The sequence below is a fragment of the Lutjanus erythropterus genome, chromosome 23 (genome assembly GCF_056507025.1).
Source record: "Lutjanus erythropterus isolate fLutEry1 chromosome 23, fLutEry1.hap2, whole genome shotgun sequence".
Classification (NCBI taxonomy): domain Eukaryota; kingdom Metazoa; phylum Chordata; class Actinopteri; order Lutjaniformes; family Lutjanidae; genus Lutjanus; species Lutjanus erythropterus.
This window is the reverse complement of record NC_139339.1, coordinates 14,423,246-14,443,875: the sequence shown is the minus strand read 5'-3', so window position 1 is coordinate 14,443,875 and position 20,630 is coordinate 14,423,246. Positions and strand designations below refer to the sequence as shown.

General features: G+C 40.9%; 1 protein-coding gene across 1 annotated transcript in view; it reads right to left on the bottom strand.

The window, feature by feature from the left end:
* Positions 1-19,748, bottom strand: part of svep1 (sushi, von Willebrand factor type A, EGF and pentraxin domain containing 1) — a 121,141-nt gene extending 101,393 nt beyond the window's left edge. Inside the window, exon 1 of the mRNA XM_084711731.1 lies at positions 18,553-19,748. Coding sequence (XP_084567857.1) covers positions 18,553-19,083 — 531 coding nt within the window. The 5' untranslated portion in view covers positions 19,084-19,748. The remainder of the gene's footprint in view (positions 1-18,552) is intronic.
* Positions 19,749-20,630: the final 882 nt, after the last annotated feature.

Here is a 20,630-nt window from a genome sequence, read left to right as displayed (position 1 = left end):
ATCATTACCTCCCCTCACAAAAGACAAACAACAAAATTCTTGACTCACATCCCTGCTATGAGATTTTACACACAACAGAACAGAGTTTTGTTGCTGTAGATGAGATTAACTTTCACTTTCACAGCCACACCAGAAGTTTTAACTCTTGTAATTCTTAAATTCCTCTACAAATGACAAACTAGGAGCTAAGCTAACAAGGCCTAAAATACAGAGATGTAAGTGTGTACAAAACTCTCTATTTATTTCCAGAAATACTCGCTTTTAGGTTCTCTTTTAGGCCACAGCAACACATTATCCACCTGATCTTATGTTAGCAAGACAGTTGAGGATGAGGGGAAATAAGCAGACTCACTACAACAACACTGATGTTTCCAAGAAGAAATTCAACTCAGTTAAATCATTGTTATAACTTTAAAGTAAACTGAAATAGCAGTGAAAGACAACAAAGCTGGCATACTGTATACTGCTTAGGTATGCGCGGGTGGAAACTGTGATTTGGACACGTGGCACAGGAGTTTCAAAATAAAGGGCATCCTAAATGATAATATATATCAGTGTTTTCATTTTGCATGGATCATCTAAGCATCACTACATCCCTACCAAACACTGGCTCTAAAAATTTTTGCATTTTGCATACATTTTGCCTTTGTTGTAAGTTTCACAGCCATAATAGGTTGTCCTGGTTGGTGGGGTAGAGTGAGATGTGGTATTTGAAATCTGCAAGCTCACTGGCAGAGGCCACTTCACACCTACACTGGTCCTTCAAAGGATTCTTATCAAAACTGTTTCTTTCTTGACCTTGGAAACAGCAGTTAACAAAACAATTTCACTGAAAGGTTAATTTAGTAGCTATTCTGCAGCTTCTGATCATATCACACAGTTCTTGAGAATGATTATATGACGCGTTTCAAAGCACTGAACAGCAACCAAATGGACATTGTGGTGAAACTGTTTTGTCAAGAACTGTTTCCAAGGTCAACTTTCAATCTCAAATTTTGAGTTAACCTGGGGCAAGAACTCCTTAATACTCAGAAAAATGCAAACACCCACATTTCCACATCAACTGGGTAACCCCATCTGCTGAGAAAGATCATGTCAGCTCTCAAATATCAATATCTGAATCAGACTCAACAATTCATTATCAGTTAAGTTCTATTCAATACACACAAAAAATTTAATCCAAAAAATATGTGCCAGACAGTCTACTTTTTAAAAGAACCATGGTTTCCACAGCTCAGTGGCCTGGTGGAAACACTTTTTCCAGTGAGATCAAGAAACCACTGTTTTCTAATGATATTCATAGTTGATCATGGCATTTAAAAGCAGGCCAGGAAAGCTGCTGACAGTCGGTTCCTGTCCTTGCTGACGCCTCCCTGACCTTTGACCCTGCTGTCAGAGTATTATTCTTCAAAGCCGCCTCACTACGCCTTTCTGAATTTCCCTCCGTACATCTCCACCTCAACACCCCACCCCCTCACCTTTCATTTATCACTTTCACACACTCACACACACACACACACATAGAGCTTCATAAGGCTGGTGTCAGCAGCACCTATCAATCGCTGAGCAGTATTTTAAGTAAGAGGGAATCTGTGTATAGGTGTGTGTGTGTGTGTGTGTGTGTGTGTGTGTGTGTGTGTGTGTGTGTGTGTGTGTGTGTCTTTGTGTGACTGCACACTCAATGGAAAGAACAGAGTGTGAGGTTAAGAGAGTGAGCATGATGTGTGTAGGAAAGTGTGTTCACAAGCATATGTGTATGTAGGGGTGTGCATCTCATTGCATCCAACAGTGAAGCTACTTTAATTTTAAGCAATGGATAGTAATCCTGCATAAGCTCTGCAAAGTGTGAAGTGGGGGGCAGTAATAAACAATCACACTAAATACTGATCACCTAATCATAAGGCAAAGAAGTAATACTTCCATCAACGCTTCATTAACCAATTTGACATGAAGAGCAGGAAGAGCACAGGAGTAATCAATAACCTGCACTTCAGTTAAGGGTTCCAATCCCCATTTTTGTGCATCATTAATATTATTTATGTTACCATTTACAGCTGTGATTTTTCTGTATTGATAAGTTGAAATGTCTGTTGTGAAAAGGTGCAGTCAAGAGAAACATGGGTCTTCCAGATAATTATTTAATTGGCATTTAAGTCCAGCACCAGACTTTTTAATCTTTCTAAACAAAAATGCACAAATATGGTGAGAAACATGAATAACATCAATGCTGCTCTTTTAAAGTTCCCATGAAATGGCTAGAAGAGAGTTTATTGCTTACATGTTTTCCAGTATAACAGGCAGCTGGGGAGGAACTTGCACAGACACTGAATGGCCCTTTAAGTAGCCAATAGTGCTGAATTAACATTAGCAACAAGTAAGCTAAGACCATCTGTCCATCAGGAAACTCTGTAATTAAATCAGTGTTGCAGCTGAGCAGCTGGAGGACGTTGGAGTGAAAACCAGAAAAAAAAATCTCCATAAAATATGATCCAGCTTCACTCAAATCAGTGAATAAAGTTAAAAAGTTGTGCTTTAGTACAGTGAGGCCTGTTCCCTAAAAACACTCCAGTGTGCTCCAGTGAACGGATGTATTCCCTTTCTTCACTTGACGCACATTTAGTATATGTCCCTGAGTGCAGGATGAGTCATCAACAGTTTTTAATCGTTTTCCAGGAACTGACAAAATCTGAAATACCATTAAAAACTACCCACAAATCACACACAATCTACAAAACTACCTTTTTTGTCATTGTGTTGGGCCAGATACTGATGTGTGGTTGATGTATAGTGTAATGAAGATGTGACACAAAAATTCAGTTAAAAAAATAAACAAAACAAAAACACTGATTTTGAACGTTCAAGAGCAATATATTTCTTTGAGAAATATCAACTGCTCTTAGCCACCATTACTGCAATTTCTATTGACTGAAAGTCACATTAACTGGTCAGATACTAATGACTGGCAAAATTACACGATATGCATCATGATGTAACTCATAATCAGTTGAGTTTGGGTGTAACTCAACAAAATAAAAAAGTCAAGCAATAAAAATAGTTTATAGAGGTGGGTCACATTATCTGCGCGCAGAAGAATGGATGTGTGTATGAGAACATGAGTGTATGTATGTATGTCTGTGTGTGATTCATGTGTGCCCAACGGTGGCTGAAGTGGTGAAATCCTCCCTCGCAATATATGTGAACAGCAGCTCCTGGAGACTCCCCACTTTGTAGATCTGATTTTTATGACAGGACTTACACTCCTCCTTTCTGCAGCCATTAAATTAAAAACCTCATCTCAGGGGAACAATTAACTGTAGGGCTAACATGCAAAAAGTGACACAGTGACGGATGCGTAGGGCTGATGCAGAAAGGTTGAAATTACATTTGTGTCCGTTGAGGGTTTTTACTGACATCTGTGTTTTACAGAGCTGGGAAGTGTAAAGATTGCTCCCCTCACCTCCCCAGTCTCCCATACTGAGCTCCAACTCTACATGTTTCTAAAAGGAGTGAAAAACAGTGCAGTGGATAATTTGGACTTGAGTGTTTCAAATAGAAAGAGAATATTTCTTTAGGCTTGAGTTGAAAGACAAAGTGGTGTGTGGTAATTTCCCCTTTGGCAAAGTATTTGACTCTTGATGTATGTACCAGGAGAGAATTAGAGAACAAGAATGAGAAATACATTAAGGAGAAAGCAGCAAAAATAAAGATTTGTGTGAAACATTTGCCATTTCTTCTTCACTAACATTTTCTCACATTCATTCATAGGAGAAATCCCACTTTCTCACATACAGCGAAGACACAAAGATGTCACAGACTCATTCTGATAAATGTCCTCAACTGCAGATCAACAGTCATTTCCACTGAGAATTTGGCTGAGTGATTGTCTCAGGGACCGGTTGTGGTGAGGAGAAAGTGAAGGATCTGGGTGTGTTTCCCATCTTCAGTCATACAAATAAACTGTTGTTCTCTGGTTTAGATACACATGCAGAAATGGCACAAGCAACATGCACACTTAAGGGATTGAAAACTAAGGTTTTTTTATCCTCTGAGTGCCTGTGCATGCAGACTTGTAAACTACTGACACATCAAGCCAATATACTGGATCTTAAAATCTACATGTTTCTGAGGTGCATGATCTGACTGTTAATGTCTTGAGGATTCCATCTCACATTTCGCCAGTACAGTACCTCTTTGGTACAGGACGGGATGCTAGACCCAAGGTCTGCAAAGAGGATCAGCATAATATCATATATAACAAAGAAGTGCATCAGCTGGTTGTGCCTCCACCCAGCCGGCTCAGATATGCTCTGACTCTATGAGGAAATGAGCCATTTCCACTGACCACACTGAAATGATCAGTATCATTATTGTTATTTATTTATATGATTTTATTTTTGTTTCTATTCTGTCTTGTTTGTCTGTACTCTTGGTTGTATTATTGGGTCATGTTTCACAAAGTACAGAAGTATTTTAAGAACATTTAATAAGCAAAACTAGAATTAACAAATACAAAACCTTTTCTCAAGTATATCAAGCCTGACCACCTCTTGAAACCAGTCATTGAATAATCATTTTCTGCTCATTGTCTGACTTCTTAAACTCAAACAATGACCATAAAAGAAGATGCTCTTTTTACCAGCTCCTCTTCCTCTTCGTCTGCACTGTAGTAATTTTTTCCAAACAAGCTAAAATCAAACTTGCATATATGTATCTCCATATTTGGCAAAACTCTGACATTTTGGTGTAATTTCTTATCACGCTTCAGCCTCTGTTCTGCTCAGTGTGTTGAGACATGAGCACATGTGAACAAACACACGGCACAAAATCAGCAGAGCAACCGTGGCGGAGAAAGTGAGTGAAGATAACTTGAAGACGAAAGAAAGTGATATTTGAATCTGCTCTGTCTGCTGTCTGTCATCCACCGTCCCACAGCTCTTTTCATCATTTCTTTATTTCAAAACAAAGCGTTTTCCAGATGATTAGCTGGCGCAGGCTGATGATGACAAATCTTTGGACAACTTTTTTTTGGTCAAGCAAAGTGATAGCTGTACTGTACTGATCAGCACAGTATAGTCTAACAGTGTACTTTCTATACAGTTTATATGGTCAAACTCAAGTATGAGAATGTGTATGTTAAGAACTGATGTGTGTCATTATGGCCTAAAAACTGTTGTGAGGAATATTAAAAGAACTACTTGGACATAGCCCTGACTTGACATATCTGAATCTGTATCAGTAGAATCATTGCATTATTAAATATGCACATGCATGCACTACAAACACACACACCTTCCTTGTTGTTTCCACTGGCCTCAATCACCTCATTTTCATTCTATAATTCTTTTTCTAACTGGAGTCGCTGGTTTTGGCCGGAGCAGATCCCAGTTATTTGACCACAGCAGCTTAGGCCCAGGCCAAGTGGGACACTCTCCAGTCCAAGCCAGCACAAACTATATACACTGACATAGCATACAAGACATCCATCTATCATTATACTACAGGGTTGTATAGTGAGCTGTTGATGTAGTTCCCTCTTTGATTGATTGGTACCCCTTGAGGCAGGAAAATTAGGCGTGACGCAGAGGGAGCTAGAAAGGAGAAGCAGAGACAAAAACACAAACAGAAAGAAATATAAAAGAGAGACAGATGGACAAGTTCACCTGGTGCTGAGGAAAACAGACAATAAAAAGCAGACAGTGTGATTCAAACAGACTACAAACTCAGCAGCTTTTGCAGAAGCCAAATACTTTATCAGCAATAAGTGCGGTAATTTACAACCTTTCAACAAAGTCTAGAATAACAGAACAAAGACTGGTTTTGGGGTTATTTTCACTTTACAATTCCAAACAGGCAGACAGAAAAACTTTTCAAGCTGTCTAAATTTACTATAAACACACAGATGACATGCATATGGATGCTCACATGCCGCCCTTCCAACAAAGTCAGATTTAGAGCCTCTCCATCTATTTTAAATCCATTCACAGCCTCCAAAAGCAGCAAGCTCATTCAGGATCAGTTTGTCAGTTTTCAACACTTAGTTACGAGGGCTAATGAATGCACTGTATATATATGTGTGTGTTAAGTGCACCAAATTGGTAGAAATGAGGTGGTACTGTGTGAAACGTAATCGGACCGAATTGCTTCCCCTGACAAATCAACACTGAGACTTTTCTTGGCGATGGGATGGATGTGAAACCTGAAGTTGGGTTTTCCTAAATTTGCGTTGGACTCCCGATGGGGTGAGATTGCCAGTCTCCTAAAATAAGATCTAAAGACGAGGAAGAATAAAGAAGGTGGTTGAAGGACACAGCCAAGTCTAGTGAATACAGATGGGAGCAGGATGCTTGGAGAGTTGTTGGATGAAACCAGTGACCTTGGATTGGAGCTGAGCAAAAAACAGTCCTTGCTGTCAAATTGACAAATTGTTCCAAATGAGATATCCAGTGTTTGGAAAATCTATTACGAAATGGTTCAGAACAAAAAGATTGAAACAAATTGCAGTGCTACTTCAGAGACATCATTGCCTGCTATGAAATGGCACATTCACAGACAAGATAATCTGCATTTTTAAGAACTTCTAATTGTTTCCCTAATAGAAAGACTGTACTGAAAAGATAAGACCTGGAAAGATAAGAGACTGCAGCATTCTGAGCAGCTGGGACTATTTCAAAGAGATCTTTGTAAGCATCCTGTTTCGTGACAGGTTATTCATATTTGGGCCAGCTTCCTTTGGGCCTTTCTTCACTATAGTGAGCTACAGATGGACCCCAAGGCCATGACTGCTGAACTCAGCTGACCTCTCAGCTTGCATATCTCTGCCCTACCTGGTTGTCTGTCAACACTTCACCACAGATATATGACAGTAAGGGAATTCAAAGGGTCCTAAATTATCAATACATGGTGACAGCTGCTGGAGAACAGCAGGACCAGTCTTCATAAATATGATTATTACAGATGCTCTGTATAAAGAAAATTTCTAGTGAAAAATAGGTCAAAAGTATATTCAGGAAACATTCATGCTTAGAATACTGATTGAAATTAGACCTTTTTTGAACATTTTGTTTCTCTTTCTGATCGCTTTCCATCTGAGGTCAGTTACATCAGACCAGCTTGCATGTTATGCTGTGTCTGTCTTTGTGTCATATAATGGTGACAGAGGAGGCCTCAGGGTCCTTCAGAGGTCGGAAAGTAGGCCCCTGCTTCTGGAAAATACTCAGTATCCATTTCAGGGTGGAGGGCAGGGGTGAGCAGAGTGTGACAAGAGAAGGAAGAGGAGTGCACAGGCCAACGTTAAGTAACAAAGGCCAATATTATCTTTTAGACGTAGAAAGACAGAGTGCAGTTTAACCACTGTGTAGGGCAGACTGGATGCATTTTAAAGTCACAAATAAGCAGTTGTCAATAAGTATGCAACGCTTAAAACTGCACAGCAACAGAAGAAAAAGATGTCTTCAGGATTTTTCCTGACTCAAAAGGAGGCTAAGGTGGTACCAGCATGCTACATCGCGACGCCACCATGTCAGCGCAGTGCCATGATTGTAGTTACAAATTACAGAATTCCACCAAGAGCAATGCATGTGTTTTTTGTGAAGAGACACATCTTGAGAGCTGCAGGTTGTATGAAGTTTGATGATAGCGGCTGCCTCATTATTTTCTATGCAGGAAAAACCCTGGTCTTTCTTCCCTGGGCTTGACATGTGCTGATGATTAACAACTAGCTGAAACACACAATACAAACAACAACATCAAGAAACAAATACTAGTATAAAAAAGGAGCAGAAGAAAATATAAATAATAAATATAAAGTATTATTTTCTGTTCTAGATAAGTGACCAATTAGTTTACCTTGTTGTTATTTCATACATTGTTGTTATAAAAATATCAATTATTGCCACACAGATTAGCTTTGAATACAGTGCAAACCACTGTACCACCGTGCTGTCATTAATTCTCAACAGCCTGAAAAATGATTTTAATGTTCAGGTTTGAGGGATCGAACTAAAAGAAAATCACTTCAAAGTCTACTGTTTCATCTCCTTCAAACAGAAATACTAAAGATGACAACACTGACAAAATACTGCTCCGTCAAAGCATTTTGTGAGAGCAGTGTGCCCAGGTAAAGTATACTCAAGGTTGACGGACAGAGTCATGAAAGGAGAAAAAGGAGAATATTTCTGTCAGAATGATTCAGTATGAAGAGGCCCAGAGGAGCAGAACCCAAGACTAAAGCGTTTCTTCCTCCTAAACCCAAAACATACACTCAGGCACACAGATACACACAGTGAAGCACACACAGTCATGTTGAGTCTATTGTCTCCATCACCGTGACAGCGTCTGAATAGCTTTCCAACTGCACCCAGAGCACAGGCGCCAAGTAAGCATACAGTAAAGTGAGTGTAACAGTGTGTGCGAGACGTGGACCTGTATGTGCACTACTTTGAAATTAAATCATTTTAAGAGAAAACACTGCAGTATCTCATACTGTATACATATTGAAGCATGCTATGAGGCCACCACTGAAGTCAGGAGTCAAATAAAGATATCTGCTTACAACAAAATTACATTTGAAATATATCATCATCCATGTTTTAAAAAACTGTGACTCTCAGGTAGCGCTTGACATCCAAAACTAATACACTATGTAATGAAGTCAAATCCTTTATATATTCAGGCATTATAAAACTAAACATTTAAGAAACAGTCGAAAGAAAAAAAAAACACTAGAACCAAAGAAACTGCTATGAACCAGAGAAAAGAAACCAGGATTTCTCAAATGAGTCCCGAGAGAAATCTGAAGGGTCACATGATTACTGGGATGGGAAAGAAAAATATTCTGTTGCATGACAGTATGTTTGCTTTTCAGGTTTTTCTATAATGATTGCTTTTTCTTGTGAATCACTGGATTGTTTTATATACACACACATGCACATGCGCAGACACGCACACACACACACTCTCTCATACACACACACACAACTGGAGAAGGAAAAAAAATCACTTGCAGGTGAATATGTACTGTATTAAATTTGTGACAAGATGTTACAAGATTTTATATCGTTTTAAGAGAACACAAGTTGAAACTGCTGGTCTAGCTGACTGTCGTAAAGAAAATGCTCAAGTTTAAAGGGATAATTTTGATTATCTGAAGTTGGGATAAATGAGGTGCTTATCAATAGTGAGTGTAGATGGCGGTTGGCACGCTCCCAGTTTGAAGAAGCAGTGTACTGTCATGGACAGGGTCAGCAGCAAAACATATTTTAGCCACTTACAAAAGTCCAATAAAAAAGTTTTTTTTTTTTTTTAAATATAAGTTTAAATGTATGCTATATTTTGAATATTTCCACTGCTTTACCTTGCCAAGAGACAGCCTTTCCTGATGGGAAAGCACTATTATATAATCATCACTTGCTTTCGCTCAACCAGACCCCATTGGAGAAATCAGTCATTTTACACTGCAGAACACAGAAGGTCCTAGTCTACCGCTGCCTTTTGCTATTGTGTGACTTTGGTGCTTTAAAAGGTTAGTTCGGACTCACCCAAGCCACCCAATAACACAAACATACTTACCAATCTAGGCAGCGGTGGACCCGTAAGTCCTGTGTTCTGCAAGGTAAGGTTAAGCAATTAAAAACCATCTCTATACCACAGTTACCTGTGTTCAAAACACAGTCCATGCTGTGCTATGTGAAAATGAGTGCCACTGCTGTCTAACTTCAACACTTCAATAGCCTCAATTAAACTACATGTTTTGCCACCTGATAACTCCAAAGAAACTACAAGAGGGTAAAACTTCATCTGCCGTAAAGTTTGCTTAAAGTTATGAATTTTAGCTTTAAAGGAAAAACTGAGAAAATGTACCTCCTATCTAGTATTTTTTTTAGAAAAAGAACTGACAGAAACAGCACTGCTTTTCCAACCACTTATCTTGTTTCGTAACAAAATGCAGTTATTCTAAAGCCTGACTTTACTGTCCTGATTAATCATTTTAAAGATTTATGAGGTGCTATATAGAACAATGTTAGTGACCCACTAACGTTCCACTGCAGACTCAAAAATTGTAAATCTGGTGTCTGGTGTCTGTGGACGTTCCTGTCTGGCCTCTGTCTTATCACAGCTTTTCTGGCCAGTAGGTGAGTCAGCTCCATCCTTCTGTCTCATCCAACCCTGCTGGAGACCCTCTGATACTGAGGAGGAGGAGGTAGAGGGGCTGAATAGGGGGGGAAGAAGCAGACGGACTGAGGGGGAGGAAATGATTAAGGGTGAGATGGCGGGAGGTGGCAGTTGCACGGACAGGAAACAGAGACTTTTCTTATCATCTTATCACGGCTGGGTCCAGCCTCAGGGACCGGATCAAAGAGATGCACCTTGCTTTCATTTGTTGTTGTGGGAACTTGTTTGCATCGGCTCTTTCATTTTCTTTTATTTTGTATATACTTACTACAGTATACTACAGTGAAGGTTTAGCTTGACTGGCTTGTTTAAAATGTGCCCAGTGATTCAGCCAAGAGAATGAAAAAATGCTCCAGTGAGCAAATAAGTTTTCTAGAAATGAAAATGTCCCTGAAAATCACCCGCAGCAGACAAAATTTTCCAGCATTCAGGTGATGGATGGTGTTCATTTCCCTCCTTAATTTGCTGCACTCTACATCTCATCACTGGTTATACAGAAATTCAGGCAAAGGATGACTCTCAAATATTAACTTTAAGTGTAGCATTGTGTGCCTGCAAGTGTGTGCGTGTGCATGTCAGACAGGTCAAGAATGTACAGGACCTCTGCAGTACATTTCCACAGGACAAATAAGCAACTTACACAAGCTTCATTTAATCTAATAGACAATGTTTTGAAAAACAATACTGTATATTTTGGCTGAAGTGCGTCAAAGCTGACAGAGTTGATGTTCCCCTGCCTGACACTCTGCTGGGGAGGTCTGCAGCTCTGGAGAAGAGCAGGACGGGAAGGCATAAAAGCTGGAAAAGGTCAACAGAGAAAGGGTTCGTCTCAAGTAGAGCTGCATGACTGACAAGTGTTCTCCTCTGAAACATCAACTTGCACCATCGGTACACTTTGTTAGACAAATGTGGACTTTGATTCAAGTTGTCTAACTGGAAAAACATTGCAGCAATACTCGAAAAGCTGTCAATTTTCTACCCAACTCTCCAGTAATATGTGTTTCTGAATAATACGAGGTGAGAACTAGAACTTGTAGTTGCATAATGTTTCAGTTTTAATATCTACAGCAACTACTTAAATTAAAGCACTTGTTTACAAGGTTTGGAAGTCAGTGAGACTATGGGCTCAATTCATTCTCAGTAGATGTTTGCAGGAATAAAGTACTGTAGATTAAAATTGAGTGAGAGATCTGGCTTGGATTTACAAGTGCAGAGCTCTGTTTTACACACAAGCACAATGTGAATGCAAGTATGAGACACTGTAGCATAGTGTGAGACAAATTTTAATAATTTTCACCAATATGAGCATGTCAGAAAGAGGATATTGAAAGTAAGATTGGTTTGGTCTTCCAAACTGCAATTTATTGACAGTCCTTAAGTGAAGTGACAGAAGTTTTAGCAGCCCTTGATCAGGTAGAGACAGGACGGACAGGAAACGTCTTGTACAGTAATGATTTAGGGCTTATTGATGTGAGATCACACATGTTTTTTTACTTATATGCATCCACTGCAAGCTTTCACATCAATGGCAGCATTCATTAGGTGATATTGCAGCTTTTATTTTCTGGGGCCAAGGTCGATTTTTCTGAAGTTCTGCTTCCAACGAGAACACATCTGACCAATCAAACTACACATTGTTGACAACATCACACATCCAACATGGCGGATCACTTGTTTCACAAGTTCTCCAAACTCTATTTTATATGATAAAATGGGGGAAAAATACAACAGAGACAATGATTCCAATGACAACATGTGGAGAGAAACAGACAATGAGCTTGAGTATGACAACAGTGTGGATATCAAGCTTCAACAGTGTACAGAAACCATCTTTGTTTAACCTTACAACCAGGCGACTCTCCTCCTGTTGGAGTATGAATTAACCACATGCAAACCACGCACAGCTGGAATGGAAGTGGAGCTGGAACAACAGATAGCTGCTGCTCCGGATCAGTCAGCTCTCTGAAATCACTCCTCTGCTTCTTCAAACTTTTGTGCCATCCTGAAATACATCCTGAAGCAGCTGTGTTAAAGTTTCAGCTCCTGAACAAAGCACTGAAACTCACTATGTTCTGGTCTCTTTCCCTATATTGGCTCTATTCAGGTTTCTTGTTTTGCATCTTTCCTTAAAAGGAACCCAGGTCATGTTCATTTAATGTTGACTGCATCTGTTTTGCTGTGGCAATTTATTTTTAGATGCATTATCATTTTTTCGCAAAATTGTATTGCGCTTGATGTGAATAGTCAGGCAGGTTGAAATTCTCCGTCCAAATTATTCATACTATTTATTTGAGTCACTGTTGGCGTGTAAAGGCTGAGGCTGTATTGAGTTAGATAGGCAGTGAAATCCCTCATGCACACTCCAGTTTATAATCTATAATATGACCTCTCTGACTTACAGTATATAATGACAACCACGTAAAGATATGCAGCTGGTCGATGAACTGTGTGTTTGAATCTGAGTGTGTATAATGAGCGTGAACTTGTGTGTTTTCTTGGTATGTTGGGCACATTCAGAGTCACTGTAACTTTTCACTGAAGAAGCAGAGGAAAATAACCCACCTGCTAGTCCAACTTATACAGATTTCAGTCCCAGAAACTCAGTGGCTGGCTGAGCAGAAAGCTCCCTTTATTAAGTGGCTAACGCCAGTAAACTACTCTACAGTCTGTTTCGACCCAGATTCAGGCAGAGCCTAACCAACTGTCAGGTAAAAACATTACTGTGAATAACCACCAAAAAGAGCCACATTCTTTCTATCAATTCTTCAACCCAGGGCTTTTTTCCCTCTTTCTTCTACTTTTTCCTCTCATTCTTCCATCATTCTCCCACTCCTTTTTCCTCGTCATCTCTCTTCACACGCTGCCCATCTGTCTGCGTCTTATGCAACTGAGAAGGCAGACTGACACAGTGCAGCCGCCAAGTCCAGTTTAGCACTTGTGTTTGTTTGCCAAAGCCGGGCCTGCCTGCAGAGAGCGAGAGGGGGTTTTATCTGGCAACACATGGCAACCCAGAGGCGAATCTTCAACATGAAGACAAATGATGAGACAGAAAACAAGTGATGGCGGTGATTTTAACTGGCTATTACAGATACAGTCGTTTCTCTGCCTGTATTTTTATTGCAGACACTCGTATCCAAAGCAAGCTATAATAAACGCAACAATGGAAAAAGCCGTAATTCCTGGATCAACAAGATTACCAGCGACCAATAGAATAAAATGAAAGGCTCTGAGCCATATTGCCTTCAAGATATTTGGTCATGTAAAAGGCGAATGCATGGAAAATAAATTAAATGAGAGCTAAAAAGAGCAGGAAAATGGATTGACTATTTCAGGGCAATTAGAGCGAGTAGAAGGGAAAGGAATATGATTCAGTTTGGAGAAGGTGAGGTGAACTACTTTCGTCTCAGGTAGAGAGTACAGTAGTTTCTCCTCAGGGGCCTCAAAACCTTTACTGAGAGTCATCAATCAGCTCTTTTGTACTGCAGCCATGAAAGTGCTGGAAAACTACCATCAGCTACCAGGTTATCATGTCTGACTCGAGGCTGAGGAGAGACAGATCCTGAAATGAGACACTGTGAATCATTATGACAAAGTGCTGCACTCTTAATACATTCATACTCTATGACATTTACCCTCATCTACATTACATCAAACACAGACACAGAATAATGGTTCTGCTTTCTGTCAATAAAGCAAGTGAAGGGAGTGAATATTGGACCCCAATACTTAATGAGCGCCGAATTTGTATCACTGTATTGGCACAGGTATCAAAACATTTTTAAATGATGTCAGGCTTGGTAAGCTCCAAACAGAGTGCTAGATGGAGCGTCCAACAGTCTGAAACTCCTTTTCCGTGTGGAATCTAGGGGGCTGCGTCTGACAATTTTTGGTATTTTCCAAAACCAACAATCCGACACTTTACGCAGCCAATGGGCAGTAATGTGGGGGTGCCAAAAGTACGCAGGATTATTACTTTTCTCTCAAGCTCTTTTGTCATTCTGCTATCCCAGTTTCTACAATTAATAGCATCTTGCCGCTTTCTATGATAAGTAGGCTTCTTCTGGAACAGCAAGTGAGTGAACACTGGCGGATGGAGGGTAAACATCTGTCCAGATATACAACAAGTGATGTGAAGCAGCACAGCTCATAATTTCCCTCTGTAGATGAGTAAATTAAGTGTCTAAATGACTTACTCATTACTAACATTACATTTCTTAAGTCAGGCTTCTTTCTGTATAATTGGGTGATATTTTATTTACTCTTTCTTCCAACACCTTCCCGTTGTCCTTCCAAACCTCATCCTCTATGAGGACATTCCCATAAAGAGAGTGTTGGGGAAACTATAGAAGGTGCTGCTTCTCAATACTGTTAACTAGCCTAACGTCCTCTCTACTAACTGCTTTGATAAGGGGCACCTCCTGTGTTGTGCAAGGTAAAATTAATGTTTTAATCTGGTTACTTAGCTTCCTGTACCAGTACTCCTGCTGCTTTTCCAAACCAGAGGCGTGTCAATCGCCATCTACTGTAGGTAATTCACTGACCATCAATAAGAAGCTCATACCACCCCACCTCAAATAATCCAAATATCCTTTTAGGAGAGAGCTACATCATGGTGCTAGAGAATGGAGAAGTGACTTTTCTGGCTATAACCGTCCCAGATTATCTCATTTTACTCACTCCACTATAAACACAGCTTACTCATTGTGTATATATTATAGTGTATGTTTACACATTTTCTGTATATACTAGTTTAACACTAAATATAATATTTGCCTTAACTATGTGAAAATAAAAAAGACACTCCTGAATCAGAAATCATTTTGAACCCTACATACATTGATGCTTTACTGTGTGATGCATTGAGTGAACGGAGAGACAGCAGACAGACAGCAGAGAGACAGACAGCAGAGAGACAGAGATGAAGAGTGCTGGAGGAGAGCCCTGTCTCTACATGCACGGCTGGTGGAAAAATGTCTCTCTTAATGGATCCCAGCTTTCTGCAGCACTTAGAACAGCCAAGACCAGCCAAGGGAATAAAATATGGCATTATTATTATTACATTGCAATTATCAATTATCCTCTCTCTCTGACTTTCACTGTCTCTGTTTCTTTCTAACACACAATCACACTTCACATAGAGGCACACATGCACGGACACCCCTAATTTTCCCTTGAAGCCGTCGATGGATACGCAGGAACAAACACATGGAGGCACGTGTACGGGCAAAAGCACAAAATCACTAAGTATATGCAGACGCACACTCGCACAGCAAAATCCCCAGTTCAACACACACAGAGACAGTTGCCCGACAGTTCAGCCGGTACATGATGACAGGCGGATATGCGCCTTGTAGATTAGTGTTAGCAGACCCATCTTTTATGCAGCTAATGGAAAGAGACGACAAATGCTCCTTTTTTCTCTTTCCAGTCAGATTCAGACAGATGATAAAATAACCCATAGATCAGAAGATAAATCATAGACAGTCCTGTGTTTTTTTTTGTTTTGTTTTTAATATCACTTCCTCAATCATGTGAGGACGCAGTAAACGTCAGGCTGAATCTGTCAGGTGTGGGCTGGTTTCTGGAGTACCGGTCGATCTGCTGCTACGTCTCAGTCTGTATCTGCTAGGCTCATCTATCTTTCCAAAAAATCTCAGCTCTGTGTAGGCTGCACGTAGCTCTGCTATTACTCATACATGGCTCGAGTTTGACTCTCACCATGCAGATGCCATACTGGAAAGAAATACAGGAGTGTTTGTTAAGTGAATAACGGAATTCAACCTTTTATTCTAATCAGACTTGTTGTTTGGAAGCCTGAGCAGCAGTACGCCCTTCTTCTTTGACTAAATCCATCTTTGGCTGATTCAGACTACTACATCACTTGATAAATCACTCAAAACATTTTGAGTGTTTGTGAATAACGATAAGGCACTAAAGTTGCCCCAGAAAGCCTTTTCTCGGTATTGTTGTGGTCTTTAGCAGCTGGGACGCAGCCAGCGGCCTCCTTATCAGCACTTAACTAAGGAGGGCAGCTGAAAACCTGTCCTGAGGGCCAAGATTTCAGCTCTAAACTGGAGGATATGGTCCAAGGCTATTAGCATTAAACGGATGGATTGAAGGGTAAACCTGCCAAAATGCAGCTTACCTACCCCCTTTTGTCTGTAAAACTAAGATGACGTGATTTTTTTAATGATCTACAGTGCATTCATGGAAACTTTAGTGCTGTAGCATCAAAGTGAGTTAAGTTTCTTAATAGAGTATTGTTAAAAGTGATGGTTATGTAGTCTTTGTCACAGTTTGTCACAACCTTTTCATTCAACACCACATTATTGGCTTAAAAGGAATAGTTTAGATTATTTCAAGTGGGGTTGTCTGAGTAATTTATCCATTGTCATTGTATTAGCTCAGATTACTCAAAGTCACAAAACAACACAAACTAACAGATCAAGGAGGCCATATGCCATCAACTCCAGTGTTTTGCAAGGTAAAATTAACTGATTTTGCCAGTGGGGTCTGGTTGCTTTGCAGAGTGATATTTGACTTCTGTAACAGCAATTTCTTGTGAGAAAAGACTGCCTGATGGCAAGGTAAAGCAATGAAAATATTTTAGATATAGAATAAACAGATAGATTTTTTTAAATGGCCCTTTTAGAAGTGGCTAAAATATATTTTGCTTCTGCCCCTTCATAAGCAGTTCATTGTTTAGCTTCCTAAACTGGTACTCCTGCTGCTTTTTGAAACTGGGGGCATGCCAAGCACCATCTGTTGTAGGTAATACACAGACTATGGAGAAGGACCTCAAACAACCCCACTTCAAATAAGCTAAACTATCCCATTTTACAAGTGAAGCCGCAGATAGTCAAGCATCAGCAGCTGTTTTATCATATGACTGTACCCTGTTAAAGGGGTTTTCTGAGTCCAGTGCACCCACTAATAAGATTTACTTTGTATTTTTGTCATCAAGCCATGACGTCCTTCCATTTGTGAGGATGAAATAATTATCAGATTATTTAGAAGACTACAAGATAACAGAAAGTAGCTTAGTAACAAACTGCAGTACATCTTAGCAATTTTGCAGACCCCTGAAGCACCAGAATCTCGCCCTGTGTGTGTTTCAAATAACTCTCAGTGCCTCACAGAGCTCCAAACTGAAGGCAGATCTGAGGCATGAGCTGAGGTGTGTGTGTTTATACAGGATCAGCCCCTATACCACCAACACAGCTTTCACAGCTGGGCTGTTTGGACTTGACGGATGAACTGTGCCATATGTCCACGGTGTGTGTGTGTGTGTTTTGAATGTGTGTGTGTGTGTGTGTGCTGCTGGGTGTCAGGCAGCTCAAATCAACAAACCATAAACAAGCCAACATTTTGACCCCAAAAGCTGTCTCCACAACATATTCAGCCTAACAATCTGAACCTGTGATGCTTCTATTTATGAGCCAAAAAATAGGTAAAAGGAGTTGAGCTGCAATGATAAGTCAGTTGCTAATTAGCTAATTAGTTGTCAGCTATTAAACTGATCAACTATTCTGATAATCGACCAATCATTATGAGTAATTTTTTAAGAAGAAATTTCCAAATTCTCTGATTTACACTTCTAAGATGTGAAGATATCCCAGTTTCTTTACTGCTCTATGACAGTTAACTGAACATCTTTGATCCTTATGATTGTGGACAAAACAAGATATTTGGGAACATCCAACCCCACTTTATGACATTTTATGGACCAAACAACAAACTGATTAATCAAGAAAATGACTGACAGGTTAATTGATTATGAAAATGATCGTTAGTTGCAGCCTTATAAAGGACTACCGAACAAAACCCCATCAGTTACACTGATGCAATTCATATTCATTCAGAAAGCTCCATCTACGACACATTGCTGCACAGGCCAACTAAAAATGAAATTGACTTATGTGTATCTTGCTATGTATTTCATTTTTACAAACCAATTTCTCAATGTTCAATGTTCCATGCATGTAGTTCATTTTTGCATCTGCATGGGTTGCTAAGTGCATTCATCTGTGTGTGTGTGCTCAACCTTAATGGTATTTTTATCACTGGAAACTCCTGAACAATTAGCCCGCAAGTGGCTTCCCCTTGCTATCTGCTGGTGTGTAATTTGGCGGAAGCGGGCGCAGCAGCAGTGAGGCCACGCAGGGCCTCATTAACATCAACCTTACTAAGACACAATCACTGCCTGCACACAGAGCAGGCTGCAGACACACACACACACACACACACACACACACACACACACACACAGACACTGAGCACTTGCACATATAGAAAACATGTCCTTACTAAGATGCAACTTGCACACACATAATGCAGGGACATTTAAGACAAACATGCACTTCATCTTTAGGTCTGACTCACCGCTGCCCTCTGGAAGGCTCCTTTCGTGTAGGTGCCCCCTCCTCTGTAGTTGATGGCTGGGATCTCCTGGTTGAACAACGAACACTTGTGCTGATGGGATTTGGGTGCTGAGATGTGGTCTACCCTTGTCACCACGTGGGTCTTGGATGAAAAGGTGACCAACGCCACCCTCGTGTCCTCCGGTGCAACAGGGAAGTCGGACAGCATCTTGCGCACAAACCTCAGCTCACTCAGGAAGTTGTTGGCCCCCACGCTGGACGACTCATCGACCAGGAAGACCAGGTCCAGGCAGGAGCTTTTCTCACGCAGCTCACGGACGTTTCGCTTGAACGCCTGGCCGAGGCGCTCCACTTTGCTCTCGGCACTCTCTGACAGGTTGCCCGCTGACGAGGAGGAGGTTAGGGGGGTCATCTGCCTGGACCGGCGGGACTGCTGCTGAGACTGTTGGGCTGTGGTCCATACATCCAGGATGCACAAGAGCAAAAGACAAGTAGTCCATGATGGTGTTAAAGAGTACATTTGAAGAATCATAGTGACAGTCAGCACAACACCTGCGCTGGAGACTTTGTGAAAGAAAAAATACACAACGTGGATCCTCTTCTCAAGAGGAATTCAGTGAGGATAAACGTGTCCTATGCCTGCGTCAGCATCCAGGATAGCAGACAGCAACAGTTCAGTGCAGAGTTTCTCAAAAGCATTGCTAAATCAAGATGATTTTCTTCTCTTTTCATTCAAAATGTGCCTCTGTCCATCTGCTTCTTTCTCTCTCCAGTGGAAGAAAACTCCAGTCCCGTCTGGAAAAGTGTTTAGACTGCCTGCCTGTCTTTTCTACAAAAATAAATCTGGCTTTTTTCCCTTGCTTTTCATACAGTCTCTTTGAGTAAATATATTGTTTAAAGCCTGCTAAAGGTCTCTATAAATCTTTTTCTCTCCTTCTTCCTGCCCTTTCTGTCTGTTAGTCAAATCCTTTAGCCTGTGCATCAGATCCAAAAGCCTCTTCAGTGCTCTCCAGTCCCAGTGTGCTGCCCCTCAGGCTCCTGTTTGCCTATGTGACGCTCCTGCCTGCACCGTCAGCCAAGCTCCGAATGCTTGTTCCCCTCTTCTCCCCAAATCATTTAAAAAAAACACACAGAGGAGGAGGAGGAGGGAGGGAGGAAAAAAAAGTTGAGAGACAGACAGAGAGAGGCTGAGGGGAAAAAAGGGGGCAGTCCAGTCGTGGCCGTGAAGTCATTTTTTTCCCCCTCTTCATCTCTCCTCCTCCCTTTCTCTCACCTCCCCCCTCTTCTTTCTCTATCTCTTTCTGCACCCTCCCACCCACACCCCCCTTCTCTCTCTCTCTGCCTGTATCTGTCTATCTCTCTCCTCCTGAGTGGAGTGAGGTTCGATGTCGGTGCAGCGCCTTGCCTGTCAACTTGTCAACATTCCCAAAAAGACCCATCAGCAACAGGCTGTGATCAACTCCATATGTCCACACATGCATGTAAGGTAACATCAGAATGAGATCAAACAAAAGGTGGGATGAAGGGAGGAGAGCACAGAAAGATAAGTCTGATTTAAGAAGTAATATTAGACAGATGAAGGACTGAAACCTTGATTTGTACTTCAGAGTTAGGAAGCAGTTAAGTCTGCTCTGGATACGTCCGTTGTCAAATCATCACTCTTTTAGTAGCTATCATTTCCTCTCCCTCCTCCCCTCTGTTTCGCTCTGTGTATCTTGTTCAAGAAATATAAAAAAGGACGAAGAAAGTTCTGCCCTCCTCGCTCTTTGGACTTGTCTGCTTCTTCCTGCACCACAGGGATTCACACACACTCTTTCACTGCGCTGTTTTTCGACATCTCACACAGCCTCTCCCTCTTTCTCCTTCTCTCTCTGCTGTCGTGTTTTCCTTCAGTGATTTTATCTGTAACCAAAACAAAGGCGGCCGGTGTTACAGAGGCACACAGCACCTATTAAACCAAAAGGCCTGAGATTTACAGCAAAGAGCTGGCTGCACGAGGAGCTGCAGAGAAAGAGTCAGGCAGAAACCGGACAAGGGACAGAAAAGGAAGAAGTGACCATGTCCAAAAGTATGAGGACA